Source organism: Ahaetulla prasina, chromosome 1 (genome assembly GCF_028640845.1).
Source record: "Ahaetulla prasina isolate Xishuangbanna chromosome 1, ASM2864084v1, whole genome shotgun sequence".
NCBI classification, from domain to species: Eukaryota; Metazoa; Chordata; class Lepidosauria; order Squamata; family Colubridae; genus Ahaetulla; species Ahaetulla prasina.
In genome coordinates this window covers 205,455,770-205,479,028 of record NC_080539.1, presented here as the reverse complement: position 1 = coordinate 205,479,028, position 23,259 = coordinate 205,455,770, and the positions used below count along the sequence as shown (strand labels likewise).

Genomic DNA, 23,259 nt, shown 5'->3' with positions numbered 1-23,259 from the left:
CTCAATAATATAAAAAATAATTGTGGTAGTTTAAAATGGCCCTTGACTGTTTTTATGATAATTGAGAATCAGTTTGGTATAGTGGTTAAAGTGCTGGCCTAGAAACCAGGAGACTGTAAATTCTAGGCCTGCCTCAGGCCTGAAAGCCAGCTAGGAAAATATTAGGGGTTTTTTTTTCTTGACAAAGTGAATTATAAACGTTATTTGAGAGATGACCTGAGAGAAATATCAATTTATTGATTTTATATCCGACCTTTTATTTTGTACAACTCAAGATGGCATATATATTTCTCCTACCTCCTTATTTTCCACAACAATCTTGTAAAGAGGGTTGCATTTTGAGAGAGATTGATTGGTTCAAAGTCATCCAGCCACAGTTTGCAATTAAGCTTTAATTAATGGCAATTAAGATGACAGTTGTGACTTACCAGTAAGGACTGTTAAGCTATTGCAGGCTAATTCTGCCGATTGCTGATTGCCAGCAATTCAACAGTTCGAATCTCACTGGCTTATGGTTGACTCAGCCTTCCATCCTTCCGAGGTGGGTAAAATGAGGACCCAGATTGTTGGGGGCAATAGGCTGACTCTGTAAACCGCTTAGAAAGGATTGTAAAGCACCGTGGAGCGGTATATAAGTCTTAAGTGCTATTGCTATTGCTAAATTGACTTTCTCCCATGTAGGCAGTCCCAGTGTCTTGGAACTGCAATTCCTAGATGGTGGCAGACTGGGGAAGCTATATTGAATCATGGACTGAGTTGAAGTCTTGTTCTATAATCATATGGCATAAATGGAAGTAAAGTTGTTTATTTTTCAGTATAAATAAAACAACCTTGCTTTTGTTCAGATAATTCAAAGAGCTGTATTTCCTCATTCAGATTTTCTGCATTTTAGGAAACATTTTAGATCTCCTTGGAGAGAGTATTTCCTGAGTCACTGAAGAAATACTTGTTTCTCTTTGGGACGTTGACTAAATATAGCAAGCCAAAGGAGCTTTAGTCAGTATTTCTTCTTTAAGATTTACTTTTAAATAACACTGTTGATGTTAAATTTTAGAAACTGGAGTGCACAAATATAGAGAAGATTCTTTTACTTTCAGTAAAACTTCAAAGTGTTAGACTTGTCTCTGTCTCATATATCAGGTGATATGGACCAAAAGTATGATAAAAGACGGGATGTCTCAAACATATCAAAATAGTGGCTCTGTTTATTGAGCTCTGTTCCTTTTTTTGATGTGTGTCATATATGTATCAATTATGACAAACAAGCAAACAAAAAATAGCCCACAGCTTAAGTCTCACAAACTGCTGGTCTTTGTAAATTGTTGTTTTTTTAACACAGACAACAAATTCTATTGGCAACTACTATTGCTGAGTTGGTTTTATTTATTTATTAATCAAATTTATTTAGATTTCTATGAATTCAATTCAATTCAATTTGTGCACACTCAATATTCACATTAAATGATATTCTTTGGTCCTCCTACACTTTGAACAGTGGAACTCCTATACTGTATTAGGAATTGAGCTTGAAAATCCTTCAGTTTGCATGTAGTATGAATGTAGTATGAAGATACATGTTCTGGGAATTAATATATTATAATTAAAAAAAATAGGAAGTAGGTTCAGCTTTTTTCTTCCGTTTTTGTTTTTTAGGGAGGCATATTTTAATTTGATTGCTTTGCTTTGAGTGGACTTTGTTTTTTTAAAAAATGGGCTAAAAGAAGGAGTTGGGGTGAAGAAAAATACATAGTTAAAACTTACTTATTTCTATCAATTCTATTGGTGATTTTTCAACAGTATGGAACAGGGGTGTCAAATTCATTGGCCGGATGCGTCACGTGCCAGCCACTCCCATTCCTGTTTTAGCCAAGGTGGGGAAAGTCACGATACGTCTTGTGACGACTTGTGTTTGACACTCCTGGTATAGAACATAGAACTTCAGGGTTGGGAGGGACCTTGGAGAGATATTAGTCCAATCCCTTGCCTATGGCAGGAGATTCTATTGTCCAGTCTCTTCTTGAAAACTCCAGTGATGGAGCACCCATAACATCCAGAGGCAAGCTGTTCCACTGATCGTTCTCACTTTGAATTTTTTTTTTCATTTGTGTACTCACTTTAAGGACTCCTTCCAATATTGCACTGAACAGAAAGTCTTAAATATAAGACTTCTCTAACTAAGTAAAGTATTCAGTAGTGCTGTGTACCACATTGCTTTCCAAATATATTTCCAGTGTTCCTTTTTTGTATTTTTTACAGTCACAAATAACAAATGTTGCCAGTAACATCAGTATATCACCTCACATATATTTGATTTTAGTTTTGCTGGATGCATTTTGAGTCATGTTTTTAACAGCTTATAATTATTTATACAAGCCTGAAATAGATCCAAATAGATATACTTCAATTTTTCAGACTTCTGATGCTTGGCAGCTGGCCACATATGTTAATTCAGATACATCTTGCCTCCCCTCCCCTCTAAGTATTTGAATTTTGCAGGGTTTAATATGCTTTAAATGCTTTACTTCCTTACCGCTAAATTTATTAATATAAGGATTGAAACTGATAAGGCAGGAATCACTTAATTCTCAGGCCAGGGAGAATTGCCACACAAACATAGAATAAATACTGGTAGTTTTCAACTTACAACTAGTTGCTTAACAACTGTTCAAAGTTACTTCTCCAGAGCTCCTTATAATCCTTTTGACAATACGATAGTTGCAACATACATGCCTATACACAGATACACTGCAGTTAATACTGTAGCATTTTGGATGCTTGGCAACTGGCTCATCTTTACAGCCATTTACAGTGGATATGACTACAATTTGCAAAAAAAAAAAAATTGCTGGTTTTTAGCAAAAAAAAAATGCCTATTGAGGAAAATGGATTCACTTTAATTTAAAGCAAGATTTGAGATGAAATAAGAAACAAATTAGTTTGTCAGGTCTCCCAGAGATGTTGATTTCAGGTCTGCTCAGATATCAGTGGAAAAATTTTATCAGAATATGGGTGAGAAAGAAAGATACCAGAAATATCATTGCCCTTTCAGTTGCCTCCTGCTTATTAAAGTTGAGCCTACATATCTGTTGGAGAAACGTTACAGCAGTGTGCACAAAGCCTGTGCTTATATTAAGAATTTAGCCACTGCATCAGTTCAAAGTGAGAATACCAATTTACTCAAGACTGAGTAGAAAAGTGACAGACAGGGAAAGAAATGTATAAATCAAAACGATCTTTGGGAAAGAAAGCTTCCCTAGGTAGCTTTGCTTTCAACAAGAACAGGCAGACATGAAGTCAAAATCCTGTCTGAATTTCAAAGATTGAAATTCAAGTTAAGATTTTCACACAGTCTGAGGGTCAGGGTTTCAGGGTTTGTAAACAGAATTCACAGGAATTCATAGGAATGACATGCCAGAACAGGAGCTCATACAGTTATTTTGAATGTAAATGCCCCATATGCTCCAGATCTGGCCAATTGATAAAAAAAGTTTGTTCCAGATTCCAGGGGTTCAAAGACACCCTGAAATTAAATGGAGCCCAGTTATTCAGAGTCTCATGTCAACATTTAATCATTCCTGTTACTCTACAGATCAAGGTAGGCTTGAAAATACAATTTGCAGTTCTAACTGGAATCTGGCACCTTTCACTGAATATCCTAAAATAATGAGACATGCTTTCTTCTCTTACCTGAGGGGTGTCAAACTCAAGGCCCACGGGCTGGATCCGGCATGTGGGGTGCTTAAATACAGCCCAGGGGGCTAGTCTGGAAATGTCAAAGGACCAGCCTGCGGTGCCTCTGCTGGCCAAAATGGGCCACATGCAGCTCTCACACATAACATAACATAACATAACATAACATCAGAGTTGGAAGGGACCTTGGAGGCCTTCTAGTCCAACCCCCTGCCCAGGCAGGAAACCCTACACCATCTCAGTCAGATGGTTATCCAACATTTTCTTAAAAATTTCCAGTGTTGGAGCATTCACAACTTCTGCAGGCAAGTCGTTCCACTGATTAATTGTTCTAACTGTCAGGAAATTTCTCCTTAGTTCTAAGTTGCTTCTTTCCTTGATCAGTTTCCACCCATTGCTTCTTGTTCTACCCTCAGGTGCTCTGGAGAACAGCCCAACTCCCACTTCTCTGTGGCAGCCCCTGAGATATTGGAACACTGCTATCATGTCTCCCTAGTCCTTCTTTTGTTAAACTAGACATACCCAGTTCCTGCAACCGTTCTTCATATGTTTTATCCTCCAGTCCCCTAATCATCTTTGTTGCTCTTCTCTGCACTCTTTCTAGAGTCTCAACATCTTTTTTACATCGTGGCGACCAAAACTGGATGCAATATTCCAAGTGTGGCCTTACCAAGGCATTATAAAGTGGTACTAGCACTTCATGTGATCTTGATTCTATCCTCTGTTTATGCAGCCCAGAACTGTGTTGGCTTTTTAACAGCTGCTGCACACTGCTGGCTCATATCTAAATGGTTATCCACTAGGACTCCAAGATCCCTCTCACAGGTACTACTATTGAGCAAGGTACCACATATACGGTACTGGTGCATTTTGTTTTTGGCCTAAATGTAGAACCTTACTTTTTCACTGTTGAATTTCATTTTGTTAGATAGCGCCCAATGTTCAAGTCTGTCAAGATCTTTCTGTAACTTGAGCCTATCTTCTGGAGTGTTGGCTATTCCTGCCAGCTTGGTGTCATCTGCAAATTTGATGAGTTCCCCATCTATCCCCTCGTCCAAGTCATTGATGAAGATGTTGAAGAGTACTGGGCCTAAAACAGAGCCTTGGGGTACTCCACTGCATACTTCCCTCCATGTGGATGTAGTTCCGTTGAGGACTACACGTTGAGTGCGGTTGGTCAGCCAGTTACGAATCCATCTGGTGGTGGTGCTGTCTAACCCACATTTTTCTACTTTATCTAGTAGTAGGTTATGGTCTACTTTATCAAATGCTTTACTGAAGTCCAAGTAAATTATATCAACAGCATTCCTCTGGTCTACTAATTTTGTCATTTTGTCAAAGAATGCGATAAGATTAGTCTGGCATGATCTGTTTTTGACAAACCCATGTTGGTTTTTGGTTATTACTTTGTTTGCTTCTAGGTCTCCCCCGCCAAAAATGGGTCTCACGAGGCCCTTTTTTGGCTAACAGAGTGCTACGGGAGGCTGAAAATGGGCCACATGTGGGCCTCAGGAGGTGTCCCTCTTGTTCCCCCCCCACTCCCCATTCTCACCCCTGCTGGCCCCTGGAGAAATACAATTTTGATCCAGCCCTTGAAGAAATCCAGTTTGACATCCCTGCCTTACTTCATCTAAACTCCTCTTTGGATTTGAGATTACTCTGAATCTTTCTCTCTTACCATTAGCAATTGTCAGGAATCCCAAGAAATTTATTTAGCTTTTCTTTGTCATTTAGTCTTTGGAGTGGACTAGGCTTCATATTCAAAATCTGTTGTATTATCTGGGATAATACAACATTTGAATTGACAAGCAAACCTCCCAGCTGTAGGGCCTTAGGTTTATCATGCTGCAGTAAAATATGAATCCTATCTTGCGTGCAAAATACATGATCTATTTACTTATTAAATTTTTATGTTGCCCATCTCCCCTGCAGGATGATTCATGGCATGGAAACTCCCATAAATTTCTCTTTTTGTCCCTGACCAGTGTTTCTGTCTTGTCTTGTCTTGTCTTTTTTTTTTTCTAATGAGAAAAGTAGTTCATTATTAGTATCCTAATTAGGAATCTATATCCCTGGTTTTGGAGCTCTTGCAATGATGCTGCAGAAGGCATACATATTTAGCTAATTAAATCTCAAGGAATATTACAATCTGATTCATACAAGGAAGGGCATGTGTGCTATATTGCATTATATTGCATTATATATTGGGTGGCTTTGGTAACAAATGTTTGGATATATGATAATGTTATTCAGATCAGGAATTAGTCTCTCAATTTTCATGCAATTTATGAAACTTTATTTTATTATTTCTCATTGATTCTAAGCTGATCTCTGCAGTAAACAAGTTAGGGCACTCCCTGTGTGCCTTTATGACTACACTCTCTAGGCTAAGCTAAAGAAATATGCCTTTTACCTGCCCATATTGATCTATTTGGGATATATTTTTTTCTTGAAAGAAATTCAGGGGGATCCAGCTAAAGTGCAGTCTCTTCTTTTCCATCCATACACTAAAAAGGACTTCTTGAGCTTTGCCATTTTTAAAAGTAAATCTGTTTCTACTTTTGCTACACCGACAACATCGTGCATTCATCTTAAAGGGGCTCCCTTTAAGTGGGATTCTGATGCACAATTCCCATTTCTTCTACTTTTTAAATATAAATTTTATTAAAAGCTTTACACGGAACATAAAAATTAACACAAATTAATAAAGAATAAAAGAAGCACAGAAATAAACGAAGGAAGAACGAAAAAAGAAAATGCAGAAGAGAACCAAAAGGAATATGAAGAAGCTTCTGATTTCTTCTGCAGCAAATAGAGTACAATTACTCTATGATTGCAAAAAAAAAAAAAAAAGCTCAGGTTTTGTATTCATTTTTCCCCCCTAATCATCAAAACCACAAATCATGAGTGCATTTTTTTCTGTTTCATGCAAAAAGTCTTCCAGCCAGATGTAAATATAAATTAATTTAGCCATCTCTGCAAATTCTGTCATCTTCACTAATTATTTCTCCATTGTGGGTATTGTTGAACCTTTCTTCATTTGAGCATGCATCAGTCTTGCTATGATGATCATATATAAAAACAAATTTCCCCCACTTTTTTCTACAATAGTCCCAAGAGAAAAATCTCTGGTTTCAGTTGTACGTTAACTTTCAAAATAGTCTGGATTAATGTATGTATTTCTATCCATTTTTTAAAGCTTTTTTTGCATGTACACCAAACATGGTAAAATGTCCCTTCATATTATTTGCATTTCCAGCAAAGATTTTTATATATTCTAGACAGATTTTCTGGTAAGAAATACCAACATTTCAGTTCTTCCAACCACATTTCCCCATTGATCCATGTGTACATTATAACCAAAGATTTTATTGTACATTCGTTGCACTTCTTCTTCTGTCCCATAGTTCAAAAAAAAGTATACAATTTAGCAACAACATGACTCTCATTGGTACATTATTCTATTTCAAACTCAGTCTTCTTTGTTTAAAACCATAACGTTTGTTATCCACGTTAAACCTTTCTGAATTGTACATTAGAAAAACATTAGCATTGCTCTGTTTTCAGATCTTCCTGATTTCATTTTACAATCCTGCTGTGAGAATGATAGTACATCATGGTAAATTATCTATTTATATTCATCAAAGGCTTCTTGCACTGAAAGCCACAAAGTGTTTTTGGGCAAAACCTAATTTTATATTTATTCCATACACTAAGCATAGCTATCTAACATGAAGCTGTTTAAAGTCTACATTCACCTTAGCTTTTGTTTTCCTCCTTCTGATAGAGCAGCGATGGTTAAAACCAAGTGTCGGACCTGGAAGCTATATTTTTTGTTTGGGCTTTATTTTCTGTTTTTAAGGGAAACCTAGAAAATAAAAAGGACACATTTCTCACTGAGAACTGGTGACTTGGACATTTCAGCCTATTCAAGGGGAACATGTACTGTTCTGTGGCAGGTGTCTTTAAACACTTACGTTTTGTGAAGTGTAAATAGCTGCTTGATATGTGCTGAACTATTTTTCTCTGCCTTCAGGAAATCTTTTCTTTAAGTAAGGAGTGTGAAACTCGGAATCTAGGCTCTCATTACTTCTGTGTCTGCTCTCTGCATTTCCACATTGGTGGGTGTAAAAGGTTTTGACCTTGCCAGGGCATTTTAATACCTGTTGGAAACGAATGCCTGAGGCACAATGTGAAATTATTTTTCACTGTAATAACCTACACACACACACACACACACACACACACACACACACACACACACACAGAGAGAGAGAGAGAGAAAGAGAGAGAGAGAGAGAGAGAGAACAACTGTGTAGGCAAACCTCCCAATGCTTCGCTTCAGCCATAAACCTGGCAAAGGCTCAATAAATGCAGTGGGAGCTCAACAATTATGTCCAATTACTCCTGAAAGGCTCTCCTACTTCCTCCTTGCGATGCCTCCCTTTTTCTTGGTCGGTGGAAGGATGGGTAGGGAGGTGGGCTGTAGGAGGAAGGCAGGCAGGCAGGGAAAGAAGAGGGGGTGGGAATCTGGTAAAAAAACAGTCCCTGGGAGCAGAGGGAGTGGGTGAAAGAATGCAAGGAAGGAGAGTTGGACTCAATGAGTGGGAGTCGCTGTTAGGGCTTGCATTCCACACAAAAGCTGTCCCTTTTCCTCCAAGCAGCTACTTTCTCAAGGAGGTGGGGGGGGCTGCTCGTATTTTGGAGGTGTCCCCTGTTCTCGCCAGGCATGAATAGGGAACCCTTCTCACAAGGCCCTCACCTGTGTGCAGGCTGTTGGGGTGGAGATGTGAAGAGAAAGCAGAGGGAGTTACTGGCTGTGCAAAGAAGGCCGGGTTACTGTGATCTGCTTTATTTGTTTGTGTATCTGCTGTGTGGGTAGAGGTTTCCTTTCCAAATTTAGCGTTGGCAGCTGGGAAGAAATGGAAAGGTGTGTGTGCGTGTAAGCATGCTTTGAGGGGGTGGGGACTTTGGCATGCTTGCCCTCCTATGGACTAGAGGTACAAAGGCATTTTGAAAACAGCTAGCTGCAGTGGAAGGGTGGGGGGGAATCTGATGCAAAGTTCAGTGCCTGAAAAGCTCAGTGGGAATAAGAGGCCTACAGGGAAAAGTGGGATGGGGGAGCAGGAGAGAAGTTCAGCATTAATGTCAGCCTTAGATAGGGTGGAAGAGAAAGGAAAGAAAGAAGGTATGAGCCTGCCCACGCCACTGTCAAACGAGGTTGCAAAGGGAGAGTGTGGGATTTCTTTTGCTCCCTGAAGATTTTTTTTTTTTAAAAAAGCAATAATCCAGAAGCCCTGCAGTCTGGTGTGTACATAGTGGGAGCAGGGTTAGCAGAGGGGGAAGAAAAACGCCTGTGGTACTGAGAACATCTGCTCTAAGAAATCGCTGTTAGAACAGCCAAGTTGGAAGGACGTATGGCATGTGTGCGTGTTTTCACAGGCCAGAACATAAGCACCAATAAGGAGAAAGAAATGGTAGGTTCATGGAGGCTCGCTCTCTCTTGTTTTTTTTTTTAAATAACCTTTGTTTGTTTTAGTTAGCATCTCAAGAAGAAGGTGTTGTGCAGCAAAAGCCTGATAAATAGTTTCTACTCACAGCTAGGCCTGTCCCAATTTTATTTCTAAGGGAGAAGCCCAGGTATTTGCATCTGATCCCAAGGCAGCCAAGAGAGCAGATGTGATGCTACAGCTAATAGTTACAAAGATTTTCTTCAATCAGTCAGCAGTGTTTATTCATTGCTGCACTCCTCTAGCTTTACCTATTTCTTGAAGGATGAAATTCATCAGGAATTATAGATTACCTGCATTCACATATAACACCCTAAAATTTTCAGTCACATTTTGTTGAACAAATGGGCAGGTCTTAAATTGTGATGCACACATACACTGTCCAAAACAAACAAACCATATTTATAATTTAGTGTAATTCACCATTTGTTGTGTATGGTCACCATTTCTGTTGGGACAGGAGCAATTTGAAACAAAGAGAAACAAATATAGCATTCAGAAAAACTTCTGCTTGAGGCGTTTGATATTTTGAACGAAAAAAATTACAGATGAATTATGACCCAAAAAGTTTTAAGAAAATAGTTGAGAGCAGGATTTCCATGTAGTCCACATTTTAGAATGATGCCTATAATCATTTGATATTAAAGCTGTATTTATTTTCTTTTTTTAATCATCGTTCATTTAATTAAGAGGGGAAATTTCAGTGGCCTTTATGAATCAAGTTAACCCAAAAGTACTTTGGAGCCAAATTGGAAACCTATTTTTTGGTGTGGTTTAGATCAGTGTGCAAAATAACACAGTGGCTCCTTTTAGGGTTGAGGAGTTGGGGGCAGTATTTGAAACATTGCTTTTATTACAAGGTATTTGAACTGGATTCAGTAACAGTAGAATAGAGCCTAACAGAATTTCTCTTCTGTACCACTTTAAAGGTTTTGCAGGAATGTTGTCTATTTTTAGTTCTAGCAATTTTCTTTTTCCACCCCCCCTCCTCCAAAATAGATCTCTTCTTTGCCAATTTACACCTTCTGCCCAAAGCACCTAGCTGTTTTTCTTCACAAGTCCATCTCCTGTTCTTCCCTAACTCGGTTCCAGTTGCTCTGTGCATTGTTTGGTTTGGACCCTTTTTTGAAGTTTCATTGTCTCCAGGCTCTTGGCCATCTGTGGTTTCTTTCAAGGCTTCAGTTCATCCTATAGACCAATCCTTCTTCATAGATATTATATTTTTATTTACGCTGACTTGTCTCCAAAGGTAGATAGCCTGCAGTTCTCCTAGCTGAGAACATATTGGGTGTTATACCAGTTGGTGCCAATGACATCATCACCACAAGTGCAATACTACAAGAGATAATCAGCATAGTATTCACTTGAGAGTCGTACTTGCTATCTGTTGAAGATGCTCATTATAGCTGCTTCAAGGCCCTTCTTGAAATTCCAACACTCAAATCAATTTTTGAAAGGTTGCTTGGCTGGTAGAACGAAGCCGCTGGTTTCCCCCCTAGGCTCTTACTTATAGCCCAAAAGAAGGATGTTTAGTTCTTTTACTTTTGCTTTCAGCTTAATTTGTATGCTTGTTTTACCTTTTGTAGCTTCCTTGGTGTTTTCAGAAATGTTCTCCTCTCTTTTTGCATTGCTCAGGTATAAGGGTATATCTGTATGGTTATTGTGTGCCTCTCAAAAAGATAAGACATCATCTTATTTTTTTAACCTTTGCAATAACTCGTTGGTACAGGTAGTCCTTGACTTATGACCACAATTGAGCCCAAAATTTCTGTTGCTAAGTGAGTTTTCCCCCATTTTACTATCTCTCTTGCCACGGTTAAGAGAATCACTGTAGAATAGAATAGAACAGAACAGAATAGAATAGAATTCTTCACTGGCCAAGTGTGATTGGACACACAAGGAATTTGTCTTGGTGCATACGCTTTCAGTGTACATAAAAAAAAAGATATATTTGTCAAGAAACATAAGGTACAAGACTTAATGATAGTCATAGGGAACAAATAAGCAATCAAATCATATTAGAAAACAGTCAGTATAAATCATAAGGATACAAGCAACAAGTTTACAGTTGCACAGTCATAATTGGGAGGAGATGGGTGATAGGAACCATGAGAAGATTAATAGTAGTGCAGACTTAGTAACTAGTTTGGCAGTGTTGAGGGAATTATTTATTTAGCAGAGTGATGGCATTTGGGGAAAAACTGTTCTTGTGTCTAATTGTTCTGGTGTGCAGTGCTCTATAGCGTCGTTTTGAGGGTAGGAGTTGAAACAGTTTAAGTCCTGGATGCGAAGGGTCTGTAAATATTTTCACAGCCCTTTTTTTTCACTTGTGCAGTATACAGGTCCTCAATGGAAGGCAGGTTGGTAGCAATTGTTTTCTCTGCAATTCTAATTATTCTCTGAAGTCTGTGTCTGTCTTGTTGGGTTGCAGAACCAAACCAGGCACTTATAGAGGTGCAGATGACAGACAGACAGACTTGTTGTTAAGTAAATCTGGTTGCTTACTGACGTTGCTTATCAGAAGGTTGCAAAAGGGAATCACATGACCTGGGACACAGCAACCATCGTAAATATGAATCAATTGCCAAGCATCTAAATTTTGATTATTTGACCATGGCGATGCTACAATGGCTGTAAATGTGAAATCTTACGATTTATATTGTTTTATTTAGTATCCTAGTATGATTTATGTTGGTTGCTTATTTAGTATCCTATGACTATCACTAAGTGTTGTATCTTATGATTTATGATGAATATATTTTTATGATGACTATGATCATGATTTATCACTTATTGCTTGTATGTACACTGAGACAAATTCCTTGTGTGTCCAATCACACTTGGCAGTTAAGAATTCTATTCTAGAGCTAATATAGGTAACTAGTTTTTTTCTGTGTTACAAGTAGAAAACTTCTGCTCTACTAAACGCTTCTTTTTGCCATCTTCCATGTTGATAGGTTGGCTTTCCTGATTTCCAAGATGCCATCCAGAGTTTTTATCAAGAAGATCCAGTGAAACTACAGCAAGCATTGTCAAAAGGGAAGTGTGAAGACCTAGCAGCACTTGGTTCCCAGGTAAATGGGAAGTCCAATTGCAGGTAGTCTGGCAGACTTACAACTGTGATTGAGGCCAAAGGTTTCATTGTTAAGTCAGTTGTGCCCCATTTTACGACCTTTTTTGCAGCAGTTATTAAGCAAATCACTGTAGTTAAATGAATCATGCGATTGTTAAGTGAATCCAGCTTCTCGAAGCCAGCTGGGAATGTTATATATGGTGATCACATGATCATAAATACATGCCAGTTGCCATGTGCCCGATCATGTGACCATGGGGATGCTGCAGTGATCATGTGCCATAATTAATTTTTCCAGTGGCATTATAACTTTGGTCACTAAATGAATGGTTGTAAGTTGGTAACTCCTGTTCCTTAACAGGACACTTCTTTCTTTAACAGGATATTCTGTCATTGTGTTGTACAAAAGATTTCAAATTCAAAGTAATTGAAATCCAAAATAGCTCAGACAGGGCTGTTTTGACTCAGAACACCTACAATGCGGTCACAATGGCATCAGTGTGTTTCTGATAAAATAGTAACAGCTGCTTTCAACTCAAAACCGAAGAGTCTGATCTTTGCACATCCCTATTATTCCCTAACCCTACAGTTTTTTTTAAAAAAAATCCTTAAGGTCGGCCTAGGGGCTGTTATTCCCAATGTAAGCATATAACACATAAAATTATTCTGTCTTTTTAGAAAGACGATTGGTTATAATTTCTAAATTGAAAGGTGGGGGAGGAATCCTATCTACTGAAGCCAAGGGAATGTTTAAATGCCTTTCAAGTTACGTTTGGAGAAAAAAGAAACCTATTAAAACAGACGTGGTAGGAGGTGAACCATTTTAGTCTACAGTGGCAAAAAATCTGAAGGAGTTTGGTGTGACTTTTTCCAACTAACACATTTGGTTAAAAGGCAGAAGCTTTCATGCGCTTCAGCGCACGGTGCATCTGAAAAAATTGGCTGTTACCAGATTCTTTCTGATTTATTAAAACGAGTCTCCGTAAATCGTCATATGTACAAATGAGAACTTGCTTATTAGCTTTTCTTGATATGATGAAAAAGTCTGCAGTGAGATCAAAAAGAAAAAAAAAACCACAGGTAATCCTCATTTAACGACTATTCATTCACTGACCATTTGAAGTTATGATGGCACTGAATGAGGAGACTCATGGCTGGTCCTTGAAATTGCAGCTATTGTAACATTCCTGTGGTAATGTGATCGCAATTCAAGCACTTAACAACCGGCTCAGAATTATAGTGGTCACAGTCCCAAAGTCACATGATCATCATTTGTGACCTTCATTGCTGGCTTCCGACAAGCAAGTCAATGAGGAAACCAGCAGGGGATTGCAAATGGCAATCGTGTGCTGTTGGACCTAAACCACCACAAGTGGCCACCTGATGTCGTGTTTTATTACTATGTCACTTAGCGATCGAATTGGCAGTCCCAATAACTGTTGTTAACAGAAAACTACCTGTAATCACTATTGCAGTATACCATTAAGTATAAACTTATTAAATAAAAATAATTTACTTGCTGGCATCTTTGTACCGTTTCCCAGAAAATAAGACATCCCCTGATAATAAGCCCAATCGGGTTTTTGAGCGCATGCGCTAAAATACCCCCCCCCCCGAAAATAAGCCCTCCCTGAAAATATTTAAACGCAGAGCTAGAGATCAGCTAGAAAGATGGCAAGAGGAGCCCAATCTTGCTCCATGCGCCCCAAAATAATAAAACCTCCCTGAAAATAAGGCCAAGCACTTATTTTGGGTTTCAAAAAAATATAAGACAGGGTCTTATTTTCAGGGAAACATGGTAGAAGCAATGAGTAACTTGAGGAAAAAAACATGAAAATCTGTAATTTTGGAGTTTTAACACCCATAGAAGCTCAACTTGTGTCATATTGAAACTTTGTAATTCCTGTCCAGCATTGTCAATTTCCATAGCACATGCTGTTGCAAAAAACTGAAAGTGATTTAAGTACTTTAAAATCAAACTCTTTCTGTAAATTCTGCCATGGGCTTGGAGGCTGGACTAGAAGACCTCCAAGGTCCCTTCCCTATGATTCCATAATTCTAAATCAGAAACAATTCCTACAAATTCTTGCAAAAATTCATCCTTACTTAAAGAATTCAAAGTTGGGAAATGGACCAAATTCCCAGCTGCCAGATGTTCTGCCTACCCCAGATATTTAACACTTTCAAACATCTGTTCTACAGTACCTACACTCATAGTTGAAACCATGGAGTCCCCAACTCCGAATTTCTTGTCCTGTAAAGCAACTGGTGCCATTAATTTTCACCTGTTTTCCTTCCCCTTTACTCCAACTTCATGAACCCTCCAGGCTTGAGGAGTGGGGTAGAATAAGGCTTCAGTAAAGTCAGGGTTGATGTAAAGTGATCAAATACAAAACAAGTAAATGACCCTGCAATAGCAGGACAAGCCTTCCTACTAGCCAGGTTGAAAGGAGGACCATTCCTTGGCTGCCAAATACCATAAGCAGCCTCTGTTTTCTTCTGATTAATCAGGTATGGAGCTGCAATGAGGCGTAGTTGGGGAAACAGTTAATTTGGAGCTTTGGGGATTCTCTGAAAATCAGGATAGCTGAAAATAACCTTCCTAACAACTCCAGATGGGAGGGAGCTGGAGAAGATCAGAGACATACATTTGAGATCGAGCCTTCTAATTTAGGGACATCTCCTTGGCTGTTTTTTCTGCCTGCAGAATTACTTCTCTTTTTATCACCTTAATTTGTCAACACCACCACCTCCAATGTTGTGATTTGATATTTGTACCAGCTGACTGTAACATGATTAGGAAAAAAGTTAAATGAGAAATGGATAAAGCTTCATATAAAATGCATTAATAACACTTTGAAGTTGTTTGCATTTGTAAAGTTCCTGGCTTTTCTTTTTCTCATTTGATGACAAGGTAGATTAGATGCGTTTATTTAGCTGTAATTTGAAGGGTAATGGTATCAAATAAGAGTATGGTTAAATCGTTTAAACCTTTCATACTATTTTTCTGCACCTTCTTGAAGCATCTATTTTTATTTATTCATGCATTAATTCATTAAACTGCTAGAGCAGGCTGTTTCCCCACTCTGCCCTGTCCCCTTATACCCTATTCATTTTTCGAGTGTATCCCAGCCTTGATTTCTTAGAAATACAAAACATTAAATAAAGTGCAATCCAGGATATGTGTTATTCTGTGCATATAATTAGAGCCTAATATGGCAGTTAACACATAGTTAATATAATGGGGCTTCTACCTGAATAAATATAAAGAGAAAATTGCTTTTGCTTTCTTTGTTACATTTATATTCACCCCAGTCTGATGAAAAGACTTTGAAGGGGAAAGAACTGATCCTGCTGAACTCCTTTCTGGATTTTTGAAATATAAAACAAGATACTTACAGGTCCAGCTGACCGCTCTGGTTTAATATCAAATGGTTACAGTGCTTCATGGTCTTTCTTTGCACTGCTGCTCCACATTCTTTCAACCAATCAAATCTAACAATCTCAGATGAATCAGTTGCAATTTAATTGTGGGGATGATCATACGTCCAACCTATTGCTGATGTACAGTCCTCATTACATGTGTTGTTTAAACGGCAAAAATTGGGAAGGGGTCTAGTGCTATCCTTGGTGTATTTGTTTATTTATAATATGCATATGCCACTTCAGGTTTTTTTTTTATTCTGGGTGGCATGTGAAATAATTAAACAATTAAAACCACATAAGCAGGAGAAGAAAATTAAATGACAGCTCTTAATCTTCTTATCCGGGGGTAAAAAAGGCCCATGAAAAAACAATTGTTTGAAACACTGCATTCCATGGCCCTCAAGAGCTACACTGGTTAGATAATCTGGAACCCTATAGTGCATGGGTGTCAAACTCGCCGCATCACGTTGCCATCACATGATATTCATGGAGCTGGGGACTTGCACATGACACATCAGGCCCATGGGCCACTAGTTTGACACCCATGGTATAGAGTAAGAAGAAATGAATGGAAACAAGAAATAAATAACTAGCCACTGCACTCTTTAATAATTAGCTATGTGATGGCATTTAGTCAACCTGATCTTGAAAAGCTAAGCAAGAATAGACTTGATTTTGTACTAGAATGGGAGACCATTAAAAAAAAAATGACAGGGCTGCAAGCTAGATTGGCAATCTGAAGGAAAAACAAAACTCATGGAAAAGATAGCCGCAAATTATTGTGCTGTTGCCTAAATATATGGACATGTCCATGACAGTGCCAGCAGCTGGAATGATCTTAGAGCTGCTGCTTTTGTGAAGAAGAAAAGCATGCCAAGTCTTTCAGCCTGCATACAGTTTGAGAGATTTTGACCTAATGTGGATGTTCACTCACAGGCTGTGTTGTTAAAGCTTGACTTTCCTGCATTGTAGGTGAAGGAGGATCTTCGAGAGAGAGACTGAATTCAATAGAACAAGCAAAATTGGAGGAAATTTGCTGTTGTGTCCTATTTTGTTTATTTGCATTCAAGAATTTTTTTTTACTCCTAGCAACCACATAGATAGATTTTCTCCGTGACAATCTGTCTCCAACTTGGTCTTCCAATGGTACCATTATAATTGAGTCCATTCACTTTTCTTCTGGTTGTCCTCTTCTTCTCTTTCCTTGCCAGCATCAGAGTCTTTTCCAGAGAGCTGGGTCTTCACGTAATATGTCCAAAGTAGGATAATTTGAGCCTGTTCATTTTTGCCACCAGTGCGAACTCTGGGATTGTTTGTTCAATAATTGTGGCTTGCTTGCTTAGCTGCCTGGGGTATTCTCAGGAGTCTTCCCCAACACCAAAGTTTAAATGTGGCAATACTCTTCCTATCCCTACTTTATTTATTCCTTTTATTCTAATGTATTTACTCTTGCGCCTGCGAGGTGCCCCCGCCTAGCAGGAATGGCCCTCCACATTATTGAGGGCCAGCCTCTATGACGGGTTTTGGGACCCACAGAGGTGGTATGCGAAAAAAAAGAACTTGTGGGGTTTTTTAGAGAGGGAATTTTTAAGGGGAGGGAGGGTAAGGTCGGGTAATGGGGGTTATCCATCGGGTGGGGGGCCAGTCCCTACATGTGCTCGCGGCGGTTCTTTATTAGGTTCGGAGATTATGGGGGATGATTATGTTCCTACTTGTGAGGGTGGTTTTATTGATACGGTAAGTGGGAGGGGCAGATATGGTGGAAGCGAGGGGTCATATCGATTCCCGGGAGCGCGTGCTCGATGTTTGAAAGCGATCATGCGCTCCGACCCCTCTGACTTCTCCTGTTCCCCGGATGGTCAGGATCCTCAGAGCTTGGGCCTTCGGGTGATGCTGTGCAATGCACAGTCCGTGGTGAACAAAGCCCCCCTCATCTGTGATCTTATACAGGGGGGCTCCGCGGACCTTATGGGCATCACGGAAACCTGGTTGGGCACAGAAGGGGGGGTGCCCCTTGGGGAAATGTGCCCACTGGATTTCCGAGCATTCCATCAACTGAGGGCTCAAGGTAGGGGTGGGGGGGTGGCAGTTGTTATAAAAGAGAGTCTTGAGCCGAGGGAGTCCACTGTTCCTCAGATTGCCGGTTGTGAATCCCTCCTTGTGAAGTGGGGCCATAGGGGTCAGTTGGGCTTGTTGGTCACGTACCTGGCTCCTTGCTGCATGACAACGGCCCTGCCCGAGTTGTTGGAGGTGCTTGCTGGGGTGGCGGTTGAGACCCCTAGACTTATGGTCATGGGGGACTTTAACCTGCCTTCTACTGGCATGTCATCAACGTCGGCTCGGGAGTTCATGGCCTCCATGACGGCCATGGACCTGACTCAAGTAGTGGATGGCCCTACCCACATCGGGGGAGGCACACTGGACTTGATTTTCATCTCTGGACAGTGGATGAGTGATCTGGTTTTGGGAGATGTAGTCACTGAGCCGTTGTCATGGTCAGATCACTCTCTCCTTCGTCTGGACTTTCAGACCGCCACCCAACACCGCAGGGAGACGGGACCAATACGGTGGTTCCGTCCCAGGCGCCTGATGGACCCAGAGAGGTTCCTGACGGAGCTTGGGCCATTCCCTGAGGATCTTGCCCATGGCACGGCTGAAGAACTAGTCGCGGCTTGGGAACTGGCCGCGGCCGGGGCTTTAGACCGTGTCGTGCCTCTGACCCAGCGTAGGTCTCAACCAGCTCCTTGGTTCTCCGAGGAGCTGAGGGAGATGAAACGCTGGAGAAGACGCCTAGAGAGTGTCTGGAGATCCAGCCGTTCGGAAGCTGATCGGACACTAGTTAGGTCTTTTAATAGGCCCTACTTAGTGGCAATGAGGGAAGCGAGGCGTTCTTACATCTCCTCCCTCATTGCGTCAGCAGATAACCGCCCGGCCACCCTGTTTCGGGTGACCCGCTCCCTACTCCAACAGGGGGAGCGGGATGACCCGTTACCAGGGCGTGCCGAGGAGTTTAGTGGTTATCTATACGATAAAATCGCTCAGCTTCGGGACGGTTTGGATCAAAATTGGGTGGATCCAGGTGAGATGTCAGAGACCCGTCTTGTCGAGACTGTTTGGGATGAATTTGATCCTGTGGCTCCCGAGGACATGGACAGGTTGCTGGGGAGGTTGAATGCCACCACATGTTTACTGGACCCGTGCCCCTCCTGGTTGGTGCTGGCCACACAGGAGGTGACACGAGGCTGGCTCCAGGGGATTATACACGCTTCTTTGTTGGAGGGGGTCGTCCCTGCCGCCTTGAAAGAGGCGGTGGTGAGACCCCTCCTCAAGAAGCCTTCCCTGGATCCGGCTGTTTTAGGAAATTATCGTCCAGTCTCCAACCTTCGCTTTGTGGCGAAGGTTGTAGAGAGTGTAGTGGCATGTCAATTACCCTGGTACCTGGAGGAAACTGTCTATCTAGACCTGTTCCAGTCCGGCTTTCGACCCGGTTATAGCACGGAGACGGCTTTGGTCGCGTTGGTTGATGATCTCTGGAGGGCCAGGGATAGGGGTTATTCCTCTGCCCTGGTCCTATTAGACCTCTCAGCGGCTTTTGATACCATCGACCATGGTATCCTGCTGCACCGATTGGAAGGATTGGGAGTGGGAGGCACCGTTTATCGGTGGTTCTCCTTCTATCTCTCTGATCGGTCACAGACGGTGTCGACGGGGGGGCAGAGGTCGTCCCCGAGGCACCTCACTTGAGGGGTGCCGCAGGGGTCAATTCTCTCGCCCCTTCTGTTCAACATCTATATGAAGCCGCTGGGTGAGATCATCAGTGGCTTTGGGATGAGGTACCATCTGTATGCTGATGATACTCAGCTGTACTTTTTCACCCCGGGCCACCCCAACGAAGCTATCGAAGTGCTGTCTCGGTGTCTGGAAGCCATACGGGTCTGGATGGGAAGAAACAGGCTCAAACTCAATCCCTCCAAGACAGAGTGGCTGTGGATGCCGGCACCCCGGTAGAGTCAGTTGCAGCTGCGGCTGACTGTTGGGGGCGAGTCACTGGCCCCAATGGAAAGGGTGCGCAACTTGGGCGTTCTCTTGGATGGACAGCTGTCCTTTGAAGATAATTTGACGGCCGTCTCCAGGAGAGCTTTTTACCAGGTTCGCCTGGTTCGCCAGTTGCGCCCCTTTCTAGACCGGGGTGCCCTATGCACGGTCACTCATGCGCTCGTCACATCTCGCTTGGATTACTGCAATGCTCTCTACATGGGACTCCCCTTGAAGAGCATCCGGAGGCTTCAGTTGGTTCAGAATGCAGCTGCGCGGGTGATAGAGGGAGCCCCTCATGGCTCCCATGTGACACCACTCCTGCGCAGATTGCACTGGCTACCTGTGGCCTTTCGGGTGCGCTTCAAGGTTTTGGTTACCATCTTTAAAGCGCTCCATGGCATAGGGCCGGGTTACTTATGGGACCGCCTACTGCCACCAACTGCCTCCCTCCGACCCATACGCTCTCACAGAGAGGGACTCCTTAGGGTGCCGTCCGCCAGGCAGTGCCGTCTGGCGACACCCAGAGGAAGGGCTTTCTCTGTGGGGGGCCCCACCCTCTGGAACGAGCTTCCCCCAGGTCTTCGCCAACTTCCGGACCTTCGAACCTTCCGCCGCGAGCTTAAGACACATCTATTTATTTGTGTGGGGCTGGCCTAGAGTTTTAAAGTTAGTTTTAAATGGAGTTTTGTATTATTTTAACGATAGTTTTAAATTCGGCCTAATGTAATAAGTTTTTTAACTGTTGTTTTAACTTGTATTTATTCTTATGTTTTATAAGACTGTGAACCGCCCTGAGTCCTTTGGGAGATGGGGCAGTATAAAAATTCGAATAATAAATAAATAAATAAATAAAATAAATTACTAATGAATTAGAAACAGATTATCCTAACAAATTCTTATTAAAAATTCTGTTTCTATCCTTGCTTAATCCCATTTTGTATACCATGTCCTTTTACATAAAGTGAGCAGAGACAGTAAAGATGGTTTACACACTGGTATAGAATACGATTATATAAGAAATGTTTACATTAAGTAGTATCAGTATCCATTACAGAAGAGTTTTTATTACAGATACATTTCTAACACATCTTGATAAGGGATATATACCTAATATGCCCAGAGTTATACAAATGCGGTCATGAAATCAAATGACTCCTGGCTCTTTAGTTCAAACATCTGTTTTTCACATTCTTCAAATCAGGAATAAAACTGTTGACTTCCAGATATATGGGTTTAGAGTTTCCAGATCTCATGAAGGATAGCGCTCACAAAGTCTTATTAGCGTTGTTCACAGCATCTGGCAGGGAGCAATTCAAGAGCTGCTGCTTTCTATCTTTAGAATGCAATGAAATATCTCGGGTGAGGAGTTCCGCATTTAATCCTACAAGCAGAATTGCAAAAACTCCATGGTGCCAGGGATGTGTTGATTTAGCCTGTTACGTTTAATGTGGTTGTGGTTAGAAACTGCAATATTTTTTTCATCCTATTACTGTGTATTTGTTTTCTATCCATTTTCCTTCCAACATTGTATGTCTCATTTAAATAGGCACACATTGGTTGTTTTCTTTTCAAACTGATGAACTGTTTCTGTAATTAAAAATAACACTATTTAGAATATAGTATTCTCTCAGCTCTGTTATTTAGATTATATTCTAACAGGTTCGGTGCCCTCTTAATTATATTTTCCTTGTAGTCCATAAGGCCTGTTTCTTTATTCGGGCAAATTTTGTGTTTTATTATTATTCACAAGTAAACTGCTGCCCTACACTTTTCAGAATGACAGATTGTTGGGGTTCTTTAAAAAAAAAAGTGGATAGTACTGTATCCAAAAATAAAGCATGAGTGAAGTGTTGTCATTTTTCCTATGGTGGTGGTGGTGGTGGTGAATTTTAAACATAAATTATTAAAATCTAATGATCCTTTTGAGAGAATATTTCAAGAGCAGTAACAGCATCTGATTAAAATAACTATTTAAAGAACAGAAAAATTATGTCATAAATTATACCAGCCATATTTTTAGAAACAAAACTAAGTTTAGATAAACCTCAGGTGCTTTAGAATCAATGTAGATTATTATGCTAATGTGGCATATTCTATTAAGAAAAATAATGATGCTTAATGATGGGTTTTCAGAAGTGTGAGGATGGATATACCCCATCAGGATGTGTGTATGTATGTGTACACTTTTGAGCACAGGCAACAGAATTTCATGTTTAATGTGTGCCAGTATGCCCACAGTAAAAAAATGACTTACCTTATCTTATTTCTAAGCAGTACTCAGGTTTTACTTTAAAGAGAGAGGAGAATGCTTTCAGGAAGGACAAAGGTACAATCTGATCAGTACTGAGAGAGTAGTCAACAAGTAACAGAGAACAGTTAACAATTTTCATCGGATTACCTGATGTCTTCAATATATTTTGGCTTTTGGCTTTCATAATTTCCCCAAGACAGCCAGATTGTTGTAGTAGTTAAGGCAGCAGGCCAGAGACCATGAGTTTTAGTTCTGTCTTAGGCACAAAGTCAGCAGGGTGGCTTTGGGCCACTCACTTTATCCCAGTCCTAGAAAGGATGCAATAACAAACCACTTCTGAAAAATAATGCCAAGAAAACTGCAAGGCGGTTGCTAAGAGTCAAAATTGATTTGAGAGTGCATGCATACACACAAAACCCTAAAGAATCAAATTGTTATTTGGTGGGATGCTTACTCATTGATCTTAAATGGCTTCTGGGGATCGAATCACTTTTTAGCACCTTTGACAGGTCCATGAGTCCCTAATTAATAGGTATAGTTTGCTTCAAAAATAAATGCCCTGGTCATTTCTACTTGGAAGAACTACTGTGTGTGATACTGCAGAAAGCCACTGCAGATAACTTGTCTTGCTGCTTTGATCCTCAGTGACCTTTAGAGTTTTGTACATAAATGATTCTTTTCCTCCCATTTATAGCTATGACTTTAGATCACATGAAGGCATTTTTTCAAATGCCTTTGTAGGTGATGTTGAACAGGTGCTAGTAATGAAAAGTTCCTTTTGGTATAGACTTCTCTGTTGTGTAATTTTATTTATTTACTTACTTGATTTTTACCCTGCCTTTATTATTTTCATAATTAAATCAGGGACATCTCTAAGGAAAGATTTCTGACCTTTCCTCCCTGATTGTCTTTTCAGTGCATATTAAATTAATTTAATTTTCCAAGAATTAATTTTATCTCTTTAGTTTTGTTTGTCATTTATGCGGGATTTAATGTTGCATCTCATTTTACATCATTATTATTGTACTTGTGATGATGAAGATGATGATGGTCACATAGCTAGCTAGATGTTGGATTTAGCATTATTGTCCACCTTTCGAGCCCTTCCCAAGGAATTGAGATAGGCAGATGTTGTTGTTTAATAACATTAAGTATATTGTCCCAGGATGTAAGCTATTCAAAGTAAAATTGCCTTTTGTAATTGAATGGTGGGAATTTAGTCAATGCCAATGGTGTTCAAGTGGTGCTCCAGATGTTTTGGGATTGCACCC

The 23,259-nt window shown here is 40.4% G+C and overlaps 1 protein-coding gene across 3 annotated transcripts in view; it reads left to right on the top strand.

Annotated features, from left to right (window-relative positions):
* The window catches only part of NAB1 (NGFI-A binding protein 1), a 67,078-nt gene that overhangs the window by 35,572 nt on the left and 8,247 nt on the right, over positions 1–23,259 (top strand). For all 3 annotated transcript variants that reach the window (XM_058188569.1, XM_058188559.1, XM_058188549.1), the window contains one exon: positions 12,158–12,274. In XM_058188569.1, coding sequence (XP_058044552.1) covers positions 12,158–12,274 — 117 coding nt within the window. The remainder of the gene's footprint in view (positions 1–12,157; positions 12,275–23,259) is intronic.